Raw genomic sequence first — 24,060 nt, forward strand, 5'->3', positions numbered from 1 at the left:
CTAACATACCTAAAATACAAAAATACCTAAAATATATAATAAATATAAATATTTAATATATAGATTGAATGTTTATTATAAGATAGAATTAAAATTAAATATATAAATTAAAATAATATTAATTAAAAATACATTTTTATTTTTATTTTTTTAATTCTCAAATTAGAATTCAAATATTATTTATATTGAAATATAATTTCAATTTTGTTAATTTAATAAGTTTGTTATTTTAGAAAAATAACTTTTCTATTATGGACATTAGAAATCCTATCCACATTTATCCCACCTCCCTATGGGATAATTTTATCCTGCTTATATCTCCTTATATCCAACCTTATCGTATCATGAACAAGCACCAAACATAGAATGTGATAAATCATATCATATCTCGAATTTTATCCCAACTGCCAAACGCAGCCATAGAGTTTATAATGGTTTAGTTTTGCATAAGCTTATATCCACTCTCTCAGCTTAAGCTTATTATTAACTGGCTGAATTTCATTAGATAATCAATGAGAAATTATATATGTAAGTGCTGCTTAGATTCAAGCAATAGAACTATCAATCTCCCAGCTAATCAAAAATATATTTTTCTATCAATCCTTCTCAGTGATTACCCAAATAAGACGCTCAGAAGACAATGAAAGCGTGTGAAGCTTTCTTGAAATATGGAATTTTATTCTTGATTTATCATCCCCTTATTCGACTCCTTAATCTTCCTTTTTATACTCCTCTTACCCAAGATTGCTGTTGGACTATCTCTTTCAAGAGGATCAATTTTCAATCTAGCCATTGGATAATCATTGAGGTCAATCAATCGGAATCCCTATTGATTTGGTTGCCCAATCAAATCTAGGTTTCCAAATATGGGATACTTCAAACAAAGAAAGAATCTTGTTTTCATGACAATTGTTGATCATTCACAATATCTCGCTAGATTTAGCGAGGTCGAGCTCAAGTTCTGCTAGATTGGTAAGGCTCAAACTTTGGCCTTGCCCTATCACGAGCTTGAGCTCGCCCAACGCTGGCCTTGCTTGATCAGCGAGCTCGAGGCTTGCCAGCATAATTGGTGACTGGGTGAGAGCTTCGCAACCCTTGCCCACAATTGGCGAAGGCCCTACGGCCCTTGTCCAATGTGCCGGCAATGGTCGGCTACTGGAATTCGTAGGGGAAGAAGTAGAAGAAAGAAAGAAAAATAAAAATTTAAAAATCGAAAATTAAAAAAAAAAAATCATAAAAACTGCCGAAGAGGATAATATCTCATTAATGGGTTATCTCAACTAATAACATTTATAAGTTAAATGGGTTGTAAATGAATTTAAAAACATACCATTTAGCGCATGTATCATTGAACTTACATATAACCCAAACCCATTAACTACCCATTTATTAAACTTAACTAACCATATATAACCCATCCCATTGTAAATGGGTTCAAAATGGATTTTCAGCCCATTTTGACACCTTTAACTGTAACCTAATTATATCCACATAGTACTTCTGCTCATATTTTTGTATCAATCTGCTCATATCCACATAATAAGGTGGTCATATCTATGCATCAAGTTGTAAGTTGCTCATATCCATGCATCAACTACTCATATTCATGTGATAGATACATCTACTGTTATTGGATATATTTAAGTGTTCTTCTAGAGGACCTCAAGTTATGATTAAGTAAAGATTATGCAAACTTAATATCTCGACAAATCCAAGATTATATGTGCTTCCACATAGATTCTTCAAGCCGATTAAAATATTTACATCTCTTCATAAAAATAAACCTCATGAAGCAAATATTACATGAAACATAAACAACTCTTGCATTTATCAAGATCGATATAAAATATGGACAGTTATGTCCACTTCAAAATATATAAGGAGGTTTTCTCAATAGCAACGACATCAAGGAGTAATGAAAAGGAAGAAAATCTTAGAAAAAGAGAGAGTGTGGTTGATATGGTCCTATCGGCGACCCTTCCATGAGAGAAAATATTCAGTGGTTAGTAACCACCACGTCATCGGCTAATGCGGCGTGCATATTCCATTGAGAAATCGACATCTGTCCGTGAGCTGGAATATGTAGAAATTGAAAAATAAAAATCATAAGGGCTCGGATGCTCTTTTCTCTCTCATATGGCAAACCACTGACACAATGAATAATAAATGCCTGTCTCCACTCAAGCCCTCTCTCTCATCTTTTCAATTTTTCGATTACCCGCGGACTCTCTCTCCCCTCTTTTCTTTCTCTCTCGTCTTTTCAATTTTTCAAGCGATAGGCTCTTCACCTGCTCTCTCTCTCTCTCCTTTTTGGAGAAAATATTTGCTTGTTTCTCACTACATCAACAAGAAGACAGCATTTTTCTTCCTCCATCTTCTCCAGAAAATCGAATGTTGGAGCGATTTCCATCAACGCGGATCAAGCAACAAGCGTAACCTCGGATGACCAGCGCACGGGGATTGGGAGATTATTTGCAGTCTCCAAAAAGAATGGGGTGCACGCTGTTGGTCCTCCTCTTTGATGTTGTTCATCCGATTTCTCTTGCTGCATGATTGGGCAGGCCGACCATATTCATAGAGATCATACAAAGAGTGGGGTGCATGCTCACGGACGATCACGGGAAAGTGTATCATAAGGGCGGGTGCGGAGGATTCGGGAAGCTCAGCTTCTCAGAGCTCTTCAAGTCCATCGAGGAGTACGAGAAGACGCTCGAAGCGCATCGAGTCTCTTCCATTCACAATAGATAGAGTTCATTGGGAAAGAAAAAGAGGGATGAGTAAAGCCAATACACCTCCATGATGAAATATTTGAATCTAATAAACGATCATTTGTGAAATAAAAGCTCACTCTCAAGTAAGAATGCCTAAACTTGAGGGGCAATTATCCCTCAAGATGCAGCCTTCATCATTTTCCCTTAATGTGCATAGAGCAAAATTCATAAGAAAAATCAATACAAAAAAGGCACAGATATAGAGTAGATATAGCCGTACCACATATATGAACATTCAAAAGGGGGAGAAGGTGGATTCATCTTGTAACCTCTGTGTATGATAAGAAAAGCTATCTGAAAACACGAGATTGAATAAGTAACAAGAAAGATCAGCCCATTAGATAAACCAAACAAGTGCACCAGATAAAACTACCTGAACTCACAAGAGAATATGTACCTGGCGAGCTTTTTTTGTCTAGTAAGAACACTGAAGTTGCTGCTAACTGGCACTTGATGGAGGAGAAAATAAAGAAAATTCCTTCTTTGCTTCTCAAGCTCGCCATCTTGCCAAGCTTCAAGAGACTGGAGAAGTCAAAATTTACCCATCACAGACATCAGCACTTGAAAGTAAAAGAAGTAATTGAAGGACAGGAGATAAATGCATGCCTGAAAAAGTGGCTGGAAAAGTTCAAAGATATCCTTATGAATTTTTTCATTACGAGAATGGAAACACTGCCCAACAAGTGTGCTTCGCATGATGCTTGGAGATAAGGCAGACCTCAACCATAGCTTACAACCTTAAAGCAACACCAAATGCAAAAAGGAGGAGAAAAATGAGACTCCTATAATGGCAACAATATTGCTTTTGTTCCTTGAAAGGACAAATCAAAAGAAAGCAACAAACCAAGCATTTCAAAGAGAAGCTAAAAGCAAGTGATCGCATGAGAGAATACAGGAGAATCACTGGAGACTTGGTTAAGAACAACATCAAGAAAAATAGAATAGGACTCCAATATCCCTTCTTCCAATGCTGGAGGCTCTAGAAACCCAATCCTTCAAAATTAGAATTAAAAAATCAGAGAGCACAAACAAAGAGACTGAAAATGCCTGACTATACGAAACTTCAGCATCCCAACCTACAATGATTTAATCCCAATCCACGCAGCAGAACGGTCAAGCTCCAATCTTGGCCTTAAATTTTCACTGGTCGAGGGCATCACTTTAGTGACGAGTATCGACCGGCATGAGGGCGTTTTCGGAATGTAGGTGTTTTGTGAGAACTGCAAATAATCTCCCAACCCCGTGCGCTGATCAGTCCACGAGGTTACGCTTGTTGCTTGATCCGCGTTGATGGAAATCGCCGAATAACAACATTCAAAGATTTTCTGGAGAAGATGGAGGAAGAAAAATGCCGTCTTCTTGTTGATGGAGGTGGAAAGAAACAAGCGGAATATTTTCTCGGAGTCGGGGGCAAAAGTCGTGAGAGGGCGTCGGGGTGGAGGCGGAGAGAGCAGGTGAAGCCTTGAGGAGCGTCGGAGTGAAAAAGTCGAAAAGACGAGAGAGAAGAAAAGAGAGAGAGCGAGAGGAGGGGGAGAGAAGCGCGGGTAAGTTTTGTTCTCCCCGACGGAAAAATTGAAAAGATGATTTTGAGAGAGGGCTTGAGCGGAGAGCAGACATTTATTATTCCCGACGCCCTCGCCAACGTGGCGCCACGTGTCGTCAGTGGTTTGCCAGACGTGTTGGGTTAAACCCACCCAATATTTTCTCGAGAAAAGAGCGTCCGAGCCCTTCCGATTTTTATTTTTCAATTTCTACATATTCCAGCTCATGGACAGATGTCGATTTCTCAATGGAATATGCACGCCGCGTCAGCCGATGACGTGGTGATTACTAACCACTGAATATTTTTCTCCTTCCATGAAGAGAATGGTGGAAGTTCGGTGACCTTCCTCATGCTCGACCGCCAGCAACTTATTGACTATAGAGGTTAATACAAATTAGGGATTTAAATTATTTGCGACTTCATCAATCAAATTTGTACATCTCTAGAAGTATCATGGGATACAAGACATCACCAAATACATATAGCTGAGCATAGGCATCGAGTTAGAGCTTTGCCCCCTTTCCCTCCACGCAAGTGCTCCCTTAGCCGAATTCACTACAACACAATCACATCATCCAAAGTTCTATCATCGATGAAATTTGCGGTTAGGGAACATTTGTGATCATTGACAAGTTATCTTACTAGTAAGTTTGAAACAAACAGCAATCACTATGGTTGCGGAAGGGACTCCGAACTTTAGGTGCCTCCAAAAGCTTAAGTTGTAAGCAAGATGAGGCAAGCGGCGAGCCTTCTCGCAGACAATCAAGTTGGCCGCCGAGCCCAGGAGTGAAAAGTTTCCGGCCACGGTACCGGCCCAAGCCAGATACAGCCACGCCTTCTTGATATCGTCTCGGGACATGGAAGCTGTTGAATCGGCTAAACTTTGCTCCTATGCAATGAATCAAGGCTAGTTTGCAATAGAAAGTCATTATGTGCTGTTGTGACTATGTAAGGCCTTAAAAGTGAAGTGGATATGATCGCTGCATCTGGATGAGGTTGGACTAGAGAAAAGATCACAAACTCAGTTGCTGGATTGACGTCGTCATGGATTCATGGTTGGATGTCCGATACAGGAATCTTACAACTACATTTGAAAGTGAACTGGTCGTGCCTTATTGGACCGGGTTTGGCCCAAATGGCATCTTGTCTTACACGGCCCACCTCGCCATTCACTAGTTTCCTGTGTTATTTTGCCTGAGCGTGGGACACAGGAATCCCACAGGTTTATCCACAAGAGATTCTACTAACGTAATAGCCACATCAAGCGACGTATTGATCACAAGTATGCACCGTTGATCTTTTTTTGATAGTAAGTGTATGAAAGTTATAACTACTAACATATTCAATGAGTGACACCACATCAATATCTCACGGTAATATAACCGTTATATAATAGTTTGCAAATAACGCCATCGATTAAGTTTCAGTGTGTTTCTTAGCTATAGTTTCGTTGTGGCGTATATCTTTGCTGTAATTTCCGAGTGTCTTGTCGTCAATCAAATTCCGGTTTTGCATCGGTATGTTCTTAAATTTTTCATTGATTAAGTTCCAGCACAATTTGTGTATATTTGGTTCCGTTTGAAGTGAAGTTATCATTCTCTTATCTATTTGCGATATTTCTTGTTCGGAATTGCAAGAACTTGTTGAACTAGGGAAATCCATATGAAGTAGAAATTGAATTTATATGGTACTACTTTATTGATGTGAATCTCTACATCTCTAGAAGTATCGTAGAGTACAAGATCTTCACCAAATATAGAGTAGCTAGCTGATCACAAAAACCAAGTTAAAGCTTTGCCCTTTCTGGCCACGCGAGTGCTCCCTTAGTCGAAGTCACTACAACACACTCTCATCATCTGAAGTTCTATCATCAGCAAAATTTGCAGGCTGCTGCGTGATCACGCCCATGATCATTTAACTAATAAGTGTTAAACCGACGACAGTCACTACAATCGTGGATGGGACTCCGAACTTGAGGTGCCTCCAAAAGCTTAAGTTGTAAGCGAGATGAGGCGAGCGCCGGGCCTGCTCACACACAATCAAGTTGGCGGCCGAGCCCAGAAGCGTGAGGTTTCCGGACACGGTACTGACCCAAGCCAGAATCAGCCATGCCTTCTTGAGGTCGTCTAGTGACATGGAAGCTCTTGAACCTGTTAACCTTGCCCCCAGCAATAAGACTGCAATGCAAATGTTTTACGATTATTCAAAGCTAGCTATTAAAACTTGAAAGTCAAATGGATATGATCCCTGCACTTGGATGGGGTTGGACTAGAGAAGAGATCACACATTCAATTGTTAGATTGAAGTTCTCATAGCTTGATGGCCGTTACTGGAATCTTACGACTATAGCTGAAAGTGAACTGGTCGTGCCTTGTTGAACCTGGCTTGGCCCAATGGAATCATACTCCACACGCCCCTACCTTCCCCTTCACTCTCCATTTTTGCCTGGGCGTGGGAGACTGGAATCCCACAACCTTTTCTAACCCCCAAACATATCCACATGAAATTCTAGCATGCCATGCTCCTATTGAGTGACGTATTGATCATAGAGTACATGCCATTAATCTTTATTTGATTGAATAAATGATGTATTAAATGAATGACACAACGTCAACATGTCACGTGATATAAACCTTACACAATAGACCTTCTCCAAACCTATCAGTGAATTGTGAATTAGGGGTAGGTTGATAGGATTTGGTAGACCCAATTTTTGTGATCTTTGGATTTTAGCGTTACCCCATCACTGTCCAAAAGCAAGAAAGATGAATTATCTTGTAAAATTTCACATATTGCCCAGTGACTTAAGCAATGTCAGCTTTTAGTAACGTTGATTAAAAGGGGCTTCAGATAGCATGTTCAAGAACTCACAATCCATTAGATTATAAGAGAGAACGTGTTGGTGAGGCTAGTGAAACTCTACATACAAGTGAGTTGGGACTCTTTACAGAAACCCTTGCTTTCTTCGACTTGTCACGTGATCTACCTCAGCAGCTATTATAAACAAAAATCTCTCTTCCTCCAGCAATTCGCGAAACAACGATCAACAGTCAGTCAATATCAAGACGCCTATTGACCAAATCTGCATTTAAAATGCAACCAACAAACGACCGTGTCAAGGTAGTAGCTGCCCTTCCCATGTTCCAGGACAGACTCGCACGTGACAAGAACGAGGAACGCAATTTAACCCATCCAAGCATAGCTACTTAGGCCTTTTTTTCCTCCTTAGCAAGGAACCCCGTGTGTAAACCAAAGCCTTTCTCTCTCTTTTTACAGGAGAAAAAGCTGGGAAGGAGCTCGGCCACACACATAATTCTGACTAGAGGTGTCAAAATGGGTCACTTGTTTTTGACAAAAAGTAGTTAAATGGGTTTATTTTGATAGGTGGGTTTTAAGTGGGTCTTAAATGGGTCTTAAGTAGGTCTTAAATGGGTTTGGTTTTAACTTTTAAGTGGGTCTTAAGAGAGACTCTCTCTTCTCTTTTTAATTTTACAAAAATATATTTTTATAAATGCCAAAATTATAATTATTTTTTATTTTAATTTTCTTTTCTTTTTTTTTCTTTCCTGTTCTTTTCTTTTCTTTCTTCCTTTTTCTTTTCTTTCTTCTTCCTCCGGTCGCCGACACAAAGCAATAATCGGCTTGGGCCTCGACCGGCCAAGCAAGCCTCGAGCTCGGCGGCGTCGGGCAAGCTTGAGCTCGGCGGCGAGGCTCGAACCTCGCCAAGCTTGAGACTCACTCGGATCGGTGAGGTGCGCCTCGAGCTTGCGAGGTGCGAGCTCGAGCTTGCCGACGAGCCTTGCTAGATCCGACAAGGGGCGAGCTCAAGCTCGCTCGCCAAATCTAGCGAGGCTCGAGGCTCGAGTCTTGAGCTCGCCGGATTTGGCGAGGCGAGGCCTCGCCAACGTCGGCGAGGCTAGAGCCTCGCCGATCTGGCGAGACACCGGCATCGGGCAAGGCTCCGGCCTCGACAATCTGGCGAACCTTGAGCTCGCCGGTGTTGGGTGAGCTCGAGGCTCACCGTGGCTGGCCGCCGGTCGTCGTTGTGGCGGTGGCTGGCCAAAGAAGAAGAAGAGCCAAAAAAAAAAAAGAAAAATATATTTTAAAAATAATTAAAAAAATTAAAATTCGATTTTTAAAATAATTTTTTAAAAATTATAAGAATTGTCCATTAAATTTTTGTTGTATAAAAATATTTTAGTAATACCATTTAAAAAAATAATGTATATAAGAAATAAGTTTGGAAGTTTTTAGTAATATAATCTTTAAAAAAACATAAAAATAAGTTTTCCTAAATTTGGTTAAATATAAAAATATTTTATTAATATGGGTCGGGTCGAGTATGAGTCGGGTATAGATCAAAATTTTTACATTAGACTTAAATACATAAATGAGACTTAATGGGTCAATTTGGGTCGACCCATTAATGACCTAACCTAACCCACCCGTTTAACACCTCTAATTCTGACACCAGAAATAATAGCTGCAGCGGGGTCTTCACAAATAGGAAATGTAGGTGCACGTGTATTATCGAACACCAGCTACCAAAAGTAGTAAATGAGTCCGCAGGTAGGGCAAAGCATGTGTGCGTAGTAAATGAGCTACCTGAAGGTATTGTCGCTAGCTAGTTTTTGTTTCTTTCCTTCCCCCAATTAGTTGATTGCCATATGTTTTGGGGGAGTTCTGGAGCAACAAGTTTCCCATGAGCTATAGTAAAAAATTCCTCGACCAAAATCTATCCACCATAGCTTTGTTGCGGAAGTTCAGTGGCATAGGTTTAAACATGACCACTCTCTCCCTTTCAAAGGCGAAAACCTAGGGTTCATAAGCATGCAAAAAGCCCTTGGTAGAAGCAAAGACTGCTCCGTTCCTGCGGATAATTATGCCTTTGGTCATCGTTCAAAATTATGTTTAAAGTATCTTTTCTACATTTACAGTCCGAAATGCGGGAGTTTACAATACAGACTAAAGGGTAAGTAATCTGCCTTCAATTGACTTATTAATCCACCTAGGTCTTAATATTCCTTGGGACAACTGGTTTGCTCTATGTCAACTCCGCTGATTTGAAGATAAAAACCGTGATGTCAGAAAAAAAGAAGAAAAAGAAGAAGATGTTTTAACGTGGATCTCGGACCTAAGGAGGGGTCTATTCCATTTCCGTTTCCTTATGTGCATCAAGTGTTGATAAAGGTATAATTGACTATATGAATGGTGAACCGAAGATGCATAAGATAATTCCTCAGTTTTGAAATGACGTACCAGTTGGGACATTCGAGAGGGAATTGGAGAGAACAAGGATGACAAGGGCAAGAATGGCGATGCCTTTTGCACTCGTGACCTCCGCATATCTCTCCGCATAATCCCAAAGCAAAGATGGGATCCCAGTTTTCTCGAATCCTTCAACGGTGATGAACATCCCGCAAAAGAACACCAAGAGGGAATACGAAACCTAAATCAAATCAAATGTGTGCAAATAAAGGAGTCAACTGTTTCACTTGCTTATTTTCACATAAGCATTAATGAAAATATAAGTAATTGCTAAAACACATTCAAGTAATGTATTTGGGATTTCTTTTCTTTCTTTCCCTCTTAAGATAAAAGAACAAGAGAATGAGCTTCGACTTTCTAATTTGGCAGCTCGCCTTTTCTGTCGCCAGAAGCCCATGAGAAGACAAAAACCCTCTGATGCAAAGGACCTCTTTATTTTAATGCAATGGGGCCCAAAAAGAGAGAAGATCATTTATTAGACTGATGATCCATATGCAAGTTCTATTCTGGAACCGTCGTCTTCTTCATATGTAGAATCCCTGCTCATCAAATTGTTACGCATTGTACAGAAGTTATATCTTCATCACCAGACACCAACGACAGGTACTCACGTTTAAAACATCCGCGTCTTAGTGGTTATCAAAATGTCGCTCCCACGTTAGTAAGGTAGGTAGCGGAATGTGAACTTATAACAAGGAAAAGAAAAGCTAACGGCATTGTGAATGACTCGCTAGATTTGAAGAGGAAATAAAAATGAGTACGTCATATTTCAGCACCCAAAAATAATGCTTTATTAAGTCGATCTTAGTAGACTGAGCATTTTTTGATTAAAAAGAAAAACACTTTTTTCACGAAGGAAACTTCACCTTCTCTAGGGATGGTCCAGCGTCCTCGAAACCAAGAACGATTAGGGCAAGAGCTGCGCCAGTCGCCGTCCAGGACATATTGAAATCCATTAACAGAGAAACCAACATTCCTACCATGACCAAATACACACAGGTCTTCCACAATATCCTCCTCCATTTCGTCCATGTGTTCGGTACTACGTCACACTCGGACATCTCATGGACGATCAGATGCGTCGTTTCATGCTCGTCCGAAGACACTCGGCTCTCGAGACCTTGTGTGTCTGCGTGTCCCACATTCCTATTCTCATTCATGTTTGAGGGTAAGTGTGACATGGTGGCGGGCAAAAGCCTACGTAAATTCACATCTTCCTCGTCCTCGTTTTGAATGGATAACACTTTCCAAAACATAACCAAGAGGATGAATGCATTCAACACGAGCCCCACAATCATTGCCGGAAGCATGCCTTCCATGAAGCTCCCAAAACTGAACAACCCACTCTCGATGGCGATCACCAAGTTTTGAGGGTTCCCTATCAGAGTTGCTGACGACCCAATATTCGCACTCGAAGCGAGCGCTAGCAAAAGTGGATAGGGCGGGAGGTTCTTTTGCCTAGCAATCTTGAGCACAAACTCGGTCAAGACCATGCATGAAGTGTCGTTGGTGAAGAGAGCGCTCGAAACAGCCGAAACCAGGCAGATTCGGCATATCAAGTCCTTCACGCCGTTGCTCTTCCACGAGAGAAACTTTCCCAAGTATTGGAACATGTCTGCTCTTTCAAGGTACACACTTACCACCATAGTGCTAAAGAGAAGAGCAAGTATTTGTAGGTCTACTGCATTATAAGCATCGCCCGGGTCTAGAATTTGAAAGACCACCATTAATAGAGCTCCAAGAAGCGAACCTGCAGTTCGTCCTATGGGAAGAAATGGAACAGCTGGAAAAACAGCCAGGAACCAGAAGACTGCAAAGGCTATTGAGCCAAGAATCACTTTGACCAAAGCAGTCATCACTTTTTTGGAGTCAAATGGATAGAAAATTTGAGGCTCTTGACAAGTTCAGTATAAAGGCCCTCTCTTTGTGTACTATTCTAACTTTGCGAGTGAAGCTGGGAGTTTGTGCCAAAGAATGACAAAAAGGCAATCATGTTTTGAGAGATCTGAGATTTGAGGCCCCATCAAATGCATGTAGAGAGAGCGTAAAAGGAAGAAGAGAATGGAGGGAACAGAAAGAAAAAAGGAGGAGAAAAAATGAGCTTGTCTTCAAGAATCGGAACGGTTTTGACATACCAATTTATAAATCAACTGAGTGAACCAGTCCTAGCATATGCTCGCGACTAATAGTGCTCTCGACCTCGACAGACCTTCAAATGGGAATATAGTCAGATTTTTCTCTGCAGCCCTCTTATGGTGATTTTGATTGGTGAGTTAAGTAGACATCCTGGAAGAATTTTATAAAAAAGCAAAATGATCTGCATGAGCAGCTAACTGATATTCAAATTCAGACAGACTAATAGCTACTCGACATTGTAGTAGTGGGCCAGATATTCACGTGAGATCGGATCTTCTTTCTTTTTCGCCTTTTTATTCCAAATTTTTCCCATTGTCTGGGAAAGTTTACTCCAAGCAAGGATTGATTCTTTGATTAAATAATTGTTTCCCACGTACGGTACGGTCGATAGATACATAGAGCGAATAAGAAAATACTGAGCCGTTCTGGAGCTCCACGTCAGCCACGCATAGGAGCAATTGAACTTTAATGTTGACACAAACTATTATGTGACACTATTTGTCATCTACTGTAGAACTTAATCTTTGATAATAGTCATGTGTGCATGTGGTTGGGGGACAAAAAGACAATTATCGATTTGTGGATACTGAGAAACTTCCCATCCCTGTTCGAGCCGAAAAGCCAAGTCCTTTCACAAGAAAATCATGTTTCACCAGAAAATCATGTTTGACTTCAACATGATCGGAAACAATTAAAAGCGAAAAGGATCACTTAACCAGCCGATCATAATCATTGTTTTTTCGCTTCCTACCTTTCACTTCAACCAAAAACCGATGGACAAATGTCCAGAATCGTCTGGTTTTACATGTTGGAGAATTCGTGTATCTCCAGCATGAAGGAATAAGCAGAAAGGGAGAGCAGACGGTGATTAAAACTGTGTTAGCTGTGTGCGTGCTGTTTCTCTCCACGTGTGTTGACGAAAGGGACAATTCACCTACCAAATAAGAGCCATATTTTCGGAGCGCCGCCAATGTATAAAACCTTACTCAATCAATTTTATGATTCTACGATTATTGAGAGAGTAGGTCATTACAACCCTCAAATTAAAGATATACGAGACATCTTATCGATTGTTTTTTCTTTTGTTTTACTTAGACAGAGTATCTAATTACTGTATATCTATACTGCGCAGTTTGTTATTAGTGCATGCATATAATTGACAGCATTCATGTCTATTCACTCACAATATACATATGGGGTCCCTAATAATTATGATAACGACTCCAAGCTTCACTTTCCTTCTCTCTCGCTCTAGCATGGAAGTTCAATTCCCCTATTCAATATTACTTAAAGAGTTCTTTTGGTTTCAGCCGGTTGATTGAGCATGTTTTTTTTTCTAGGAAAATTACCCTAAAAGTCCTAAATCTATTGTAATTTTGCAATTGACAAAGAAAAAAAAAAATTTAGGATTAAATTGACGCAATTGCAATAGGTTTAAAACTTTTTTGGTAATTCTCTTGTTTTTTTCTTGGTTCATATGTATTTGAGAGAGATAACGTATCTATGTAATTGGAAGAAAATGAGCAAAATGAGTTTTTTCTTGGGCCATACATTGAGATAACATGTATATATAGATGGAAGAAATGAGCAAAAAGTTTTTTTTTCTTGGGCCATACATTGAGCAAAGCTTGGAGAGAAGATAACATGTATATATAGATGGAAGAAATGAGCAAAATGAGTTTTTTTTCTTGGGCCATACATTGAGCAAAGCTTGGAGAGAAGATAACATGTATATATAGATGGAAGAAATGAGCAAAATGAGTTTTTTTTCTTGGGCCATACATTGAGCAAAGCTTGGAGAGAAGATAACATGCATATACAGACGGATGGACAAACAGCAGATGAATGTTTGGCAGGACTATCCCCTCAGAGAAAGTTAGTTTTGACTTGAAAGTACCCAGACATGATGTTGATATAGGTGATTGTCTATCTTAATCAAATTAAGAACAACATACATGAGCTCATTTTATTTTTGGGGAACATGCACGGCCATAACATTGGGTAGACGGGCCTCACTACTCGCGATGGATATAACCAGTCATTTCAGTTCTTTGGATGGATCCGATTAGAGAACCATCTTCTACTCAAGATGGATAAAACCAAGGTGGAGGTGCCCTTATGCAATCAAGAGGTGGGTGATCTCTAGGTACGTATACATCGTATGCATCTACATCCACCACTTAGCGGTCGTCACTCTGTATTATACTATCCATGGAAACGTGAGAACGACAGAGACCTTACATTCGTGAAGGAGGACATACACATCAGTATCATTGCTCTCCATTTTAGGGCTCCACAGCCTTCGTGGAGCTCGTGAAGCCATGCATTGTGGTTGTCTAATGTTCTCTCGCGGTCTCGCTGGCTACGTCCGTCACGAAGGTACTGCCAAGCTCTGGGACATAACTAGGGTTAGATTATTGGATTCCTGATCCGTACACGATAGTAATTTTTAATTGGATTTTGGATGCCTCACCAACCTTTACATTGCTAAATAACTGTCTATATGTTACTGACAAAAAAAAAAAAAAAAAAACCATCATTAGTCACTTACATCCATTTAGTTCACCAAAAATTCATGTTTTGAAAAATAATTTCCTTAAAATGATTCGTCTAAAAAATTATATGAACGAAAAATATTTTTATTGCTCCGAAAATTTTAGTTATAAATTATTATTATTATTGGAAGTGACTACTTGGACCTAGGCTTCAACACCAATAAATGAGGCATGGGAGCTTGGTACGCGAGAATTGGGCCCATATATTAATAATACGTGACATTGCTTGAAACAACAATTCTTATACTGGTATAAATATGATAAATTTATTTCAAATTATTTTTTTTACCATCAACAATTCCTATACCGGTATAAATATGATAAATTTATTACATGCCTATTATTTTAGAGTTTTTGGTAGCCAAAAAATTAATTTTGAGTAAATTTGTCACGTGTATATTAATTTAGGATTTATGGTGATTTTAACCCAAATATTATCTAGATCAACTAACCACGAGAGAGACGATCGATTTATTTGGTTGATGAACCCAAAGGTGTGAATCGACTAAATCAAACGAATACACTCAGCCTCGCTCAATCGATGGTGCTTGACTCTCCAGATGCGGAGGTAAAGGCGGGGGAGAAGCAGGAACTATGGAGGCGGATAGAGATGAGGAGCAAGTAGGTGGAGAATAGAAACGTGAAGGAGCAAGCTTACGAGAAAGTGCACCAGATTGAGGAGGCAAACGTGTTTAAGTCTTGTACTACTAGGTTGGCTCAGTGAAAGCAGAGAAAAAAAAAATGATTTTCTTTCTTTTTTCAAAAAAGAGGAAGTCCTTTTCCCTCGTTTTGAATGCTTTTGCCATTGAACGTACATATTGTCCTTCACTAATTTATTTCTGTGGACCAACGATAGGAAAACGATTTTCCTAAAAGTTATTTTCCACAAAAATAGAGTCTAAAAGTCATATCACATTCGAAAATGAAAATAATTTCATTTGCTCTTTGATTTGGAATGCATTTGTTTGGCAGAAAACTCCATATAAAGAAAAATATTTTATGAGAAACATTATCTGGGGAAATGATTAATTTTCCCTTGTTTGGTAATAGATGACCAAAAACCTTTTATAATGTTTGGATCTCATTTGGAAAATGATTTCAATCTTTTTAATAACATTTCAATCTCATTCCATCCTCCAAAGCTCAGCCACAGCTTTGCCTTTCCACTCAACCCACTGCCTCTATCCCCGCTCAGCAAAAACCTATCTCCGATTGATGCCCTTGCAACCACTTGCGGCACCTCCTTCTGCTGCTCCTTTATCATGCGAGAACTAGCCGAAACCCCTCAAAAGCAAGAGCTCTAAGTGCTATAAGCCCTGCGAGTTGTTCTAAAGCACGATGTTATGAGCTCCAAGTTGGGACTCAGCCTCGTTGGCCGGATCGATTCCCGCCAAATATTGTCAATTGATCTAGTCTCTCAGATGGACTCTTATTTTATCCATGATGCTAATACTGTTAGCTGAGTTCACTCTTATGTTGAGGAAGTTCAATGAGTTATAAACCCAAAAAGGGCTTGAGCCCATATGATAAATTATATGGAGAAATAGGGTTTCTCACTATATATATATAAAGTGATAGCCGTAAAAGGAAACAGTAATAAGAGAAAAAGAGAAAGTAGATGGGCAATATCTAATTTACATCAAACCGGTATCCGAAGTCGATTCGTGATCCGATTGAGCTGAAATTTTGTCAACATGTTCGTGGCACAATTTTCTCGAATCTGAATGGTTTGATTTTCGTTTAAAGCTCCTTACATCAGGTTTTTCGTGGATTGATTAAAACCTGCGGTTTTGGTCAAATTTATCTTTAATCTCTTGTGAAATTTATGTGTATTGCCAAGAATTATGTTGTCTTTGATGCTATGTACCTCTAGTATTTGTTAGAGAAGAACATTGTTCACCCAATTTTGTTGATAGTGAAGATTTTCGAGTGGACTCCGATCCCGTGGTTTTTAATCTCCTCACATCACATCGAGAAGGTTTTCCACGTAAAAAAATTGTTTTGTGTTCGCGTGCTTGGTATTTATTTTACTCTACTATATCGATTCCTATTAGGTTTGCACAAGATGTGAGATTATTTTATTCCATTGCATTGCAATTCTCCTATCAAATACAACTCCTAATTCATCCATGGATGTGGCCAAGTAGCTGCGATCCGGTGATGGCAGCTTCCGTGCCTGGCACAAAGGTTCTTGACGACGGAGCTACAGGTAGAGAGCTTCTGAGGGGCTACGCATGAGGGCCTGTCATTGTTTATCGGGTTCCAAAGAGGAGAGAGATAGAGAGAGATTTGAGACCTTCGAATGGAGTCAAGAATGGTGGACCAGGGAAGATGAGTGCGAAGAGCAAAGAGGAATTTGAGAAAGGCACAGACAAGTAGAGACAAAGAGAAAAGAGAGAGAGACGACTAGGTTTCAAGTTGACTCGAGAAGGAGTCAAAAGTATTTTTACCTTTTTAAATTTAGGAATTCATTTTCATACTTTTGTGCATGAATATTTTCGTCCATCAGAAAGTGCTTTCAATTAACCAGTCATTTTTATCAAGCAAACAGGTGAAAATTTAAAAAATTCATTTCCATAAAACGCGTTTACTTGGACGAACTCACCCTTAATTTCAATTATGTTTTTCCAAGTTGGCAAAAAGGCTAATGACCACCTCCTTTGGACTGGCCATTCTTCAGGAGTCTTCTCTACTGCTTCGGCTTGGAGCCTTCTAAGGCCGAGGGGTCCTACGGTTTCCTGGTTAAGTCTTGTGTGGAACTCCTCCCTTATTCCTCGGTACCAATCCCACCTTAGGTTGATAGCTCGCAATCGCTTGCCTACTCGGGTATTGTTGCTAGCTTATATCAGAATACCGAATGCTTCTTGTGCATTTTGCTTAGCTAGGCCGGATTCGGTGGACCACCTTTTCTTTGATTGCCCTATTACTAGCATCCTTGCCTCCTTTTGGGCGGCCAATTGTAACCTACCTTGGCGTAATCAATCGGCGAAGGAAAATCTCCAATGGGTTATTGATCACCTGTCGGATGCTACCTTTCACCATTCCTTGGCTCGATTTGCCTTTGGTGCCTTATGTTATCTTATTTGGAAAAAGAGGAATAACATTCTATTTCGCAATCAAAGATTATCTTTCCCGGCGTTAAAAGAGCACCTCCGTAAAGCCATCAAAGACAAGGCTTCTACTTTCTACAAGATCCCGGATACTCTCACTAATAGGAGACTTCAATTGAGTTGGGGCCTTCACCCTTCCTTATTTAATTGAGGTTGTCAATGTGGTTCTTCGGTTGCCGGGCTTCTTTAGACTTTCGATGTGCACTCCCTTGTGGCTAAAGGGGTGCCTTGGCTTCCTCTTTCTTGTCGTCCTGCCTAGCTGAGGCTCCTGGGTCCTTTGTGATGTCCTGCTTTTTGTAGTTCTCTCCTTGTGCAGGCCGCAGTTGTCTGTGTGCTCTCCGCTGCTTGTGTTCCCCATGCTCTGTATCTTTTTCGCAGCTTTTTTCTCTCCCCCCTGGCACCCCTCCACTCATTGCGACTTGCTCTCTGAGTGCAAGCTGGTGCCGGGGCCCCCCTTGCTGTACAATTGTCTTGCGTTTTGCAATAGCTAATATATCTCTTACCCTTACTAAAAAAAAAAAAAAAAAAAAAAAACTATTCTCAAACCCAATTATCATGGCATGGGCCTCAGAATTGCAAGTCATCGTACCCATGGCCATGCCCCCAAACTGGGAATAAACACTCATGACAAGATGAAAATTCCCCTATTGAAACCCATCAACACGTTGCGTTTTATCAAATTTAAAATGAATAACTAAAACGAGAAGATAAAGCATAAAAAGACATCGCGTCATATAATATAGCCAAAAAGCCCCAAACTCATACGTCTCTTGAATGTTTACCCCAAATTAATTTTTATATAATAGAAAATCTCCAACTGATACAATCGTACCATATTTATCCCAAATTAATTTGTGTCACAAAATCCCTAAACTGGTAAATCTACATGTACCATGTTTACTCCAAATTTGGTGAATTTGGCATTTTTTTTATATAAATATGACATGAATATACTAGTTTGGGATAAATATGATATGGACGTATCAAATTGGGAGTTTTCTACGACATAAAAATTAGTTTGAGAAAAATGTGACATGGGTGTAGTATTTGGGAATAAATATGACGCAAAAATATCAATCCGGAAGTTTTTATGACACAAAATTGCATGAGTGTATCATTTGAGGTATTCAGTGTTATTAACCCTTATATCAAAATTAAAATTGAAAAACAACTCAAATTAAGATTGATCATTTGACATGGGAGTTGGTAACATTTAGATATCAATGAGCTAAGCAAATAATAGTCAGTAAACTAAACAAACAATGGTAATTTCAAAATGACCAAATAAACACGAGTAGGTGACTCCAATAAGAGCTTGATTGAGAAAAGCTAGTAAATCGCTCCGAGCAAAGTCGATAATTATAAGAGTTGGTAATTTTACGAATTGACAGGGTACCCAAACAAGAGTCGATAATTGATTTGAACAACTAAAATATTTTTAAACTATTAAAAAAAACACTTGGTAATTTGATATAAGAAATAGTAACTTAACTAACAACCTATTGGACAAGCAATATAGGAGCCACGACTTTTTTAACCAACTGTACTTGAAACTTACCAACAATTCCAGAAATTTTAGTGACAGGAAAATTTTCCATTTTTTTTTTTTTTTTTTTTTTTACCTTAAAGAGAAGAACAGAAATATGCAACATCAGGGGTCAAAAAAGAAGGCCAGGGCAGGACAAGAAAATGTACAGTGTCACCTCTTCAGTGTATTATCTAACGAAGCACACTCACAAACAGTGGCCAACGAACGTTTGCCAACTTTACAGGATGCAGTGGTAATCGTATCATCTTATGAGAATCAACCCAATGGCGGTCACTATAACTGTGGAAGGAAACCCAAACACGAGATGGGTCCAGAAGGATAAGGTGTACCCAAGGTGCGGGGTGCGGTGCGCTTGCTCACACACGATCAAGTTGGCGGCCGATCCCAACAATGAGAGATTCCCGGCCACCGTGCTGACCCAAGCCAGGATGAGCCATGACTTCTTTTCTTCGGCTGCAGAGATTGCAGCTGCAGATGCCGCTACCCGTCCTCCAAGCAAGAGAACTGTGTGGCAACACATATCACTAGAATCAGTGCCCTGTGGTTTAACTTCTACGCACAATAACAAGTTTTGTTGATTGCAGAACTGTTCAGGAGATTCACATCGCATCAGATAAAATGGGGGATCAGCTTAGAATCAGGTTCTGTACGCCGCCATAAGGAGTGGCAAAGGAACAGAACAATTTCATAACCATTAAGGCAATTGCGCACATATCGCATCTTTGATTAGTCTTAAGTACTTATGTAGTGCCAATGCTTTGATTAGAACGAACCATCTGCGTTGATTGAAACATTAGGACATCGTATAGAGAGGGAACCATATGCTCTAACAGTGAGAACCGCAGGACTTGTGCATGTTTTCTTTCCTTAGCCTATGTGTTCTTGATGGAAATTGATGACCTGTCTTTGCTGGTATTCTATTGTCAAATAATCTTTATAAGACTAAGAGCGGAGGGTGGAGGATGTTATACACGAATATACAGTCCTTACGCTAGCATTCCTGGTAAAACAGCTGCATTTTGATAGCTTAGCATTATTTGCATGCTTTAGGAGGTTGAAGTTGCTTACAAGCTAAAACAATGCACGAAGATTGCTGAAATATGCTGCAAAGGGATAATAGAAGAAGAAACCAGCAAAAACAATCAACTACATCACTCTACCTGTTGGCACATTTGAAGCCACATTCGAGAGAACCAGTATGACAGCAGCCAGAACCGCCGTCCCACTAGCATGATCAATTTTGGAATAGGGTTCCATGAGGTCCCAGAGACTGCTTGGAATTCCAGTTTTATTAAATCCTTCGACCGTAATGAACATTCCACAAAAGAATATCAAAAGAGAGTAAGAAACCTGGTAAAACAACAGAATATACTTAAGAATAACCAGATTGTATATGGCAGTACTATCAGTGGACACCAAGTAAATTAAAGCGAATTGATATGAGAGTATAAAGGCTTGGCTTACCTTCTCTAGGCATGGTCGTGCATCCCTAAAATCGAGGACAACAAGAGCAAGCGCTGCTGTAATGGCAGTCCAAGACATGTTCAGACCGATTAACAATGACACCAACATTCCTATGGTGATCAGGTAAACGCATGATTTCCATAACATTCTTTTCCATCTAGCGGCCAAGGTTTCCTTCCCTTGCGAGTACGTCATTGAGAGCACCCTCTGTGACAAAGCATTCTCATTTTTTTTCTGCGAAGATGAATCAGTTATCGCCTCCTTCGACACATTTGAATTTCTTGCTGAGTCAAGTGTGCCGCTCAGGACCCTATGGATTTCACCTTCATTCAGAGCCAAGCGGCTTCTGAGTGTCTCAGTTTGAGCTGGGGTGTTAACATTCATGATGGGAGAGCCTTGCGTATTCATGGACTCCAACCTAGAGTTCCATTCCTGAGAATTTAAGGACGAAAGATGTGACATTGTTGCGGGTGAAAAGCGATGAGAATTCACATCCTGCTCAGCAACCACTTCGCTAGTAGCATCTTCTTCGTCCTTTTGAATGGATAGTAGCTTCCAATACATGCATAGTAGAATCAAAGCATTGACAAAAAGCCCCACCAGCATCGCAGGAAGAAGGCCAAAAAGAAATCTTCCAAACGAAATCTTGCTCTGAACAGCTATAATCAGGTTTTGAGGATTGCCAATTGGAGTCGCCGCAGACCCAATATTCGCACTTGAGGCAAGAGCAAGTAGAAACGGATGAGGAGGAAGATTATGTTGCCTGGCTATTTTCAAGACAAACTCGGTCAAGACGACACAGGAGGTATCGTTGGTGAATAGGGCGCTGGATATGGCGGATATTATGCAGATACGGCAAAGCAAGTCTCGGGCTCCCCTGCTTTTCCACGAGAGCAACTTGCCCAGGTACTGAAACATGTCCGCCTTTTCAAGATACACGCTAACAACCATCGTCCCAAACAGGAGACCAAGGATTGGGAGGTCGATCGCTGCATAAGCTTCATCGGGCGTTATGACCCTAAAAATGACCATGAGCATCGCCCCCAGAAGGGAGCCAGCAGTCCTCCCGATCGGCATAACCGGGACAGCTGGGAAAACCGCCAATACCCAGAAGGCCGCAAAGGCGATAGACCCGAGAACCACTTTCACTGATGAAGCCATTACCATATCCTTTTTTGGCCGATTTGATGAGAGTTAGCACTCAGAACTCGATGGACTGAAAAATCACTAACTACCAGAACTTCACAACCGATCCATAGTCGCTTCTGTGAGCAAGTTTCCCCATTAGAACATAATGAAAAACAAATATAGACTCCAAAGAAAATAATCACCTAGCAACACTCTCATACTTTAGGCTGCTCAAAGGACACCACAGTAACGGATGTGCCTTCAGATGCCCTGACTTAACCGAACAGTCATCAATTCAACTCACTGCCACAAAGTCTTTTTCCACCAGAGACTGCCATGATCAGCTGGGTCTCTTCAAGAGTTGAAACAGTCTCAGTGATCGAAACTCATCACCACTTGAGGAGACATAACTTTAGCTTCGCAAGCTATCCAGGGCTTTAAACCACTAAACGAAGATCAGAGCCTCTGACTGCAAAAGGTCCCTGAAGTTTCAAACATGTCAAATGCTAGCTTTCTTCATTAGTAAAAGAAAAAGGAACTAAACAAGGCATGATTCTTAGTTAAAGAAGAGTGCTAAATCGAAACAAGTACACCCCGTCTACTTTTGGATCCACTCACACAGCGTCTCAGTTCAGTCAGGTCGAGATCGAATGGAAAGAGCCAGATCAATCTCTGCAATCGCAATTCCTATGCAATAGAGGGTAAACTGATAGCCCCAGCAATTTTTTCAGTTCAATGCAGTTTTTCTCATAACACACTGAACAAGAATGTTATAGTCAAGCCACAGAGAACGACCTCAAAAGAACAGTAACGAATCACCAGAGTGCATGAAGCATGATGAGGGAGCGATCGAAGAGAAACCCGCGAACGAGAGTGGCCAGTCGACATGGCCATTCCGAGCTCTACGAGCGGATTTTGCATAATTCGAGTGACAAAACCAAATAAATTCACGAGGCAATTGAAGTCTCGGTCACTCACCAAGAGATCAAGCGTTGATCGGAGTGCGAAAGGTTCGTCGTTGACGTTGTTGGGTAGCCTCCGACGATTTACCAGAAGCATCCGGATCAACGGTTCTTATCCACTTCCTATAAAATACCCTCTTGAAATTTTCTTTTGGCACTTCTTCTCGTCTTATATGTCACATGATTTGTCATGAGCTCGCAGCGACCTTTTTCTCTCTCCAAAGGTCCAGTTTTTCTGAACACCCGATTAATTTCTATGCGTCCTTTTATTCCGTGCACATCGGGAAAATTATCTTAGTAGCCAAGAAAATGTGCCGAAAATGTCGAAATGATGATTCGAATCCGGATATCAAGAGCTGAGAGCTAAACAAATTTTGGTGCATTAGCTTAGTTCATCATTTCATTTTTTTTTCAGTCACATTTGGACATACTGTTTTGGATTCGGCCAATGATGTCGCAGTCGGCATTTAATTCTTTAACCCATAATTGCGTCATTCTTGGCAGGTGGTCGGGAAAACTTTATCAATCTTGACCTTGGGAAAGCAGGAACAGGACAGGCAAGAAGGAGAGACCTGTGCATTTGATTAAACCCAAGAATGAGAACACCTTTCAGTTCCTTGGAAGCAGCAGTTGAGATGACGTTAATTTTTTTAAGTCCACAACGCGTTGGACGGGGCCGACGGACGAATAATGTTCTCCATCATAGTAACAAACAGATAACATAATATATTACAGAAAGTGTCAGGAATGTGACTATTTGTTTCTAGCTTAGGTTATACGTTTAATGGCGACAAAGGAAATAAACATTGATCTGAAGGAACTTCGCGTGAGCAATGCCGACATTATCACCAATGATTTAGCTTGGAGCTGAATATCACAACAGGGTAACGTCCCATTTGAATGACAAAAAACCATTTAAGGCGACAAAAAACCATTTAAGGCAACAAAAATTTGGGGAGGAAATCTTTCTAGGACTCAATTATTGGATAAATCAATTTACACGTTCGGCCATGTGGGGAGTTCTGTATCATCTTCTCTGAAGCTGGTGGCCTGTCTCCGGCAGACTGAGTTTCCCTCGCTACCAAGCGCAAGAAGAGATTCCAAACTTGTGTTTTATTCACTTCATGACAAGAAAAGTCTGGACGCCTGTTAAACTACTATTGATTTGGTTCATTTAATTTGGCAGAGACAAAAATCATGTGCGAGAAACCACATGGAGAAATCTTGGCCGTTCTCTTCTCTGGTCTATGTTCTGTGTCTGGGCGCACGAGGTAAAAAGGGGCCCTTAGGCTCATCAACGCATGGCACAACAAGAGCTGGCACCAGTATTTGGCCGTAAGATCATATTGTATCCGTATGCTGCTTAGCACCAAATATACAAAAGAGGAACAGTCTTAAGCTTTTTTGTGTTCTTGACATGGATAGGACTTCTTCGTGCAATTACCAAACTAGAGCCCAGCACTACAAATTCTCTTACGACCACATAACTAATGCGAAATTCATCAGTCGCACCACAGGTGACAATCATGCAGAAATCGTCTCTCAAGGAAATTTAAGCGAAGGTGGGCAGCTTG

At 40.3% G+C, this 24,060-nt stretch overlaps 2 protein-coding genes across 6 annotated transcripts; both read right to left on the bottom strand.

Annotated features, from left to right (window-relative positions):
* Positions 1-5,988: 5,988 nt before the first annotated feature.
* On the bottom strand, positions 5,989-11,797 carry LOC104424432 (silicon efflux transporter LSI2). Its single transcript, XM_010036854.3, has 3 exons — positions 10,449-11,797; positions 9,574-9,763; positions 5,989-6,491 (listed from the first exon to the last, which is right to left on the bottom strand). The coding sequence occupies exons 1-3, from the start codon at positions 11,436-11,438 to the stop codon at positions 6,229-6,231; spliced, it is 1,443 nt and encodes a 480-aa protein (XP_010035156.2). The 5' UTR covers positions 11,439-11,797; the 3' UTR covers positions 5,989-6,228.
* A 7,183-nt stretch (positions 11,798-18,980) lies between these two features.
* LOC104424433 (silicon efflux transporter LSI2) lies at positions 18,981-22,709 on the bottom strand. Of its 5 annotated transcripts, none has more exons than XM_010036856.2 (5): positions 22,503-22,695; positions 21,746-22,006; positions 20,397-21,661; positions 20,093-20,282; positions 18,981-19,436 (listed from the first exon to the last, which is right to left on the bottom strand). In XM_010036856.2, the coding sequence occupies exons 3-5, from the start codon at positions 21,561-21,563 to the stop codon at positions 19,174-19,176; spliced, it is 1,620 nt and encodes a 539-aa protein (XP_010035158.2). In that variant the 5' UTR covers positions 21,564-21,661; positions 21,746-22,006; positions 22,503-22,695; the 3' UTR covers positions 18,981-19,173. The 5 variants fall into 5 exon arrangements, with proteins under 5 accessions (XP_010035158.2, XP_039161529.1, XP_010035159.2 ...); XM_039305595.1 differs by lacking the exon at positions 22,503-22,695 and adding exons at positions 22,143-22,230; positions 22,320-22,487 and having other exon boundaries at positions 20,397-22,006; XM_010036857.3 differs by lacking the exon at positions 22,503-22,695 and adding an exon at positions 22,320-22,487 and having other exon boundaries at positions 20,397-22,006.
* Between the last annotated feature and the right edge of the window lie 1,351 nt (positions 22,710-24,060).

Source organism: Eucalyptus grandis, chromosome 11 (genome assembly GCF_016545825.1).
Source record: "Eucalyptus grandis isolate ANBG69807.140 chromosome 11, ASM1654582v1, whole genome shotgun sequence".
NCBI classification, from domain to species: domain Eukaryota; kingdom Viridiplantae; phylum Streptophyta; class Magnoliopsida; order Myrtales; family Myrtaceae; genus Eucalyptus; species Eucalyptus grandis.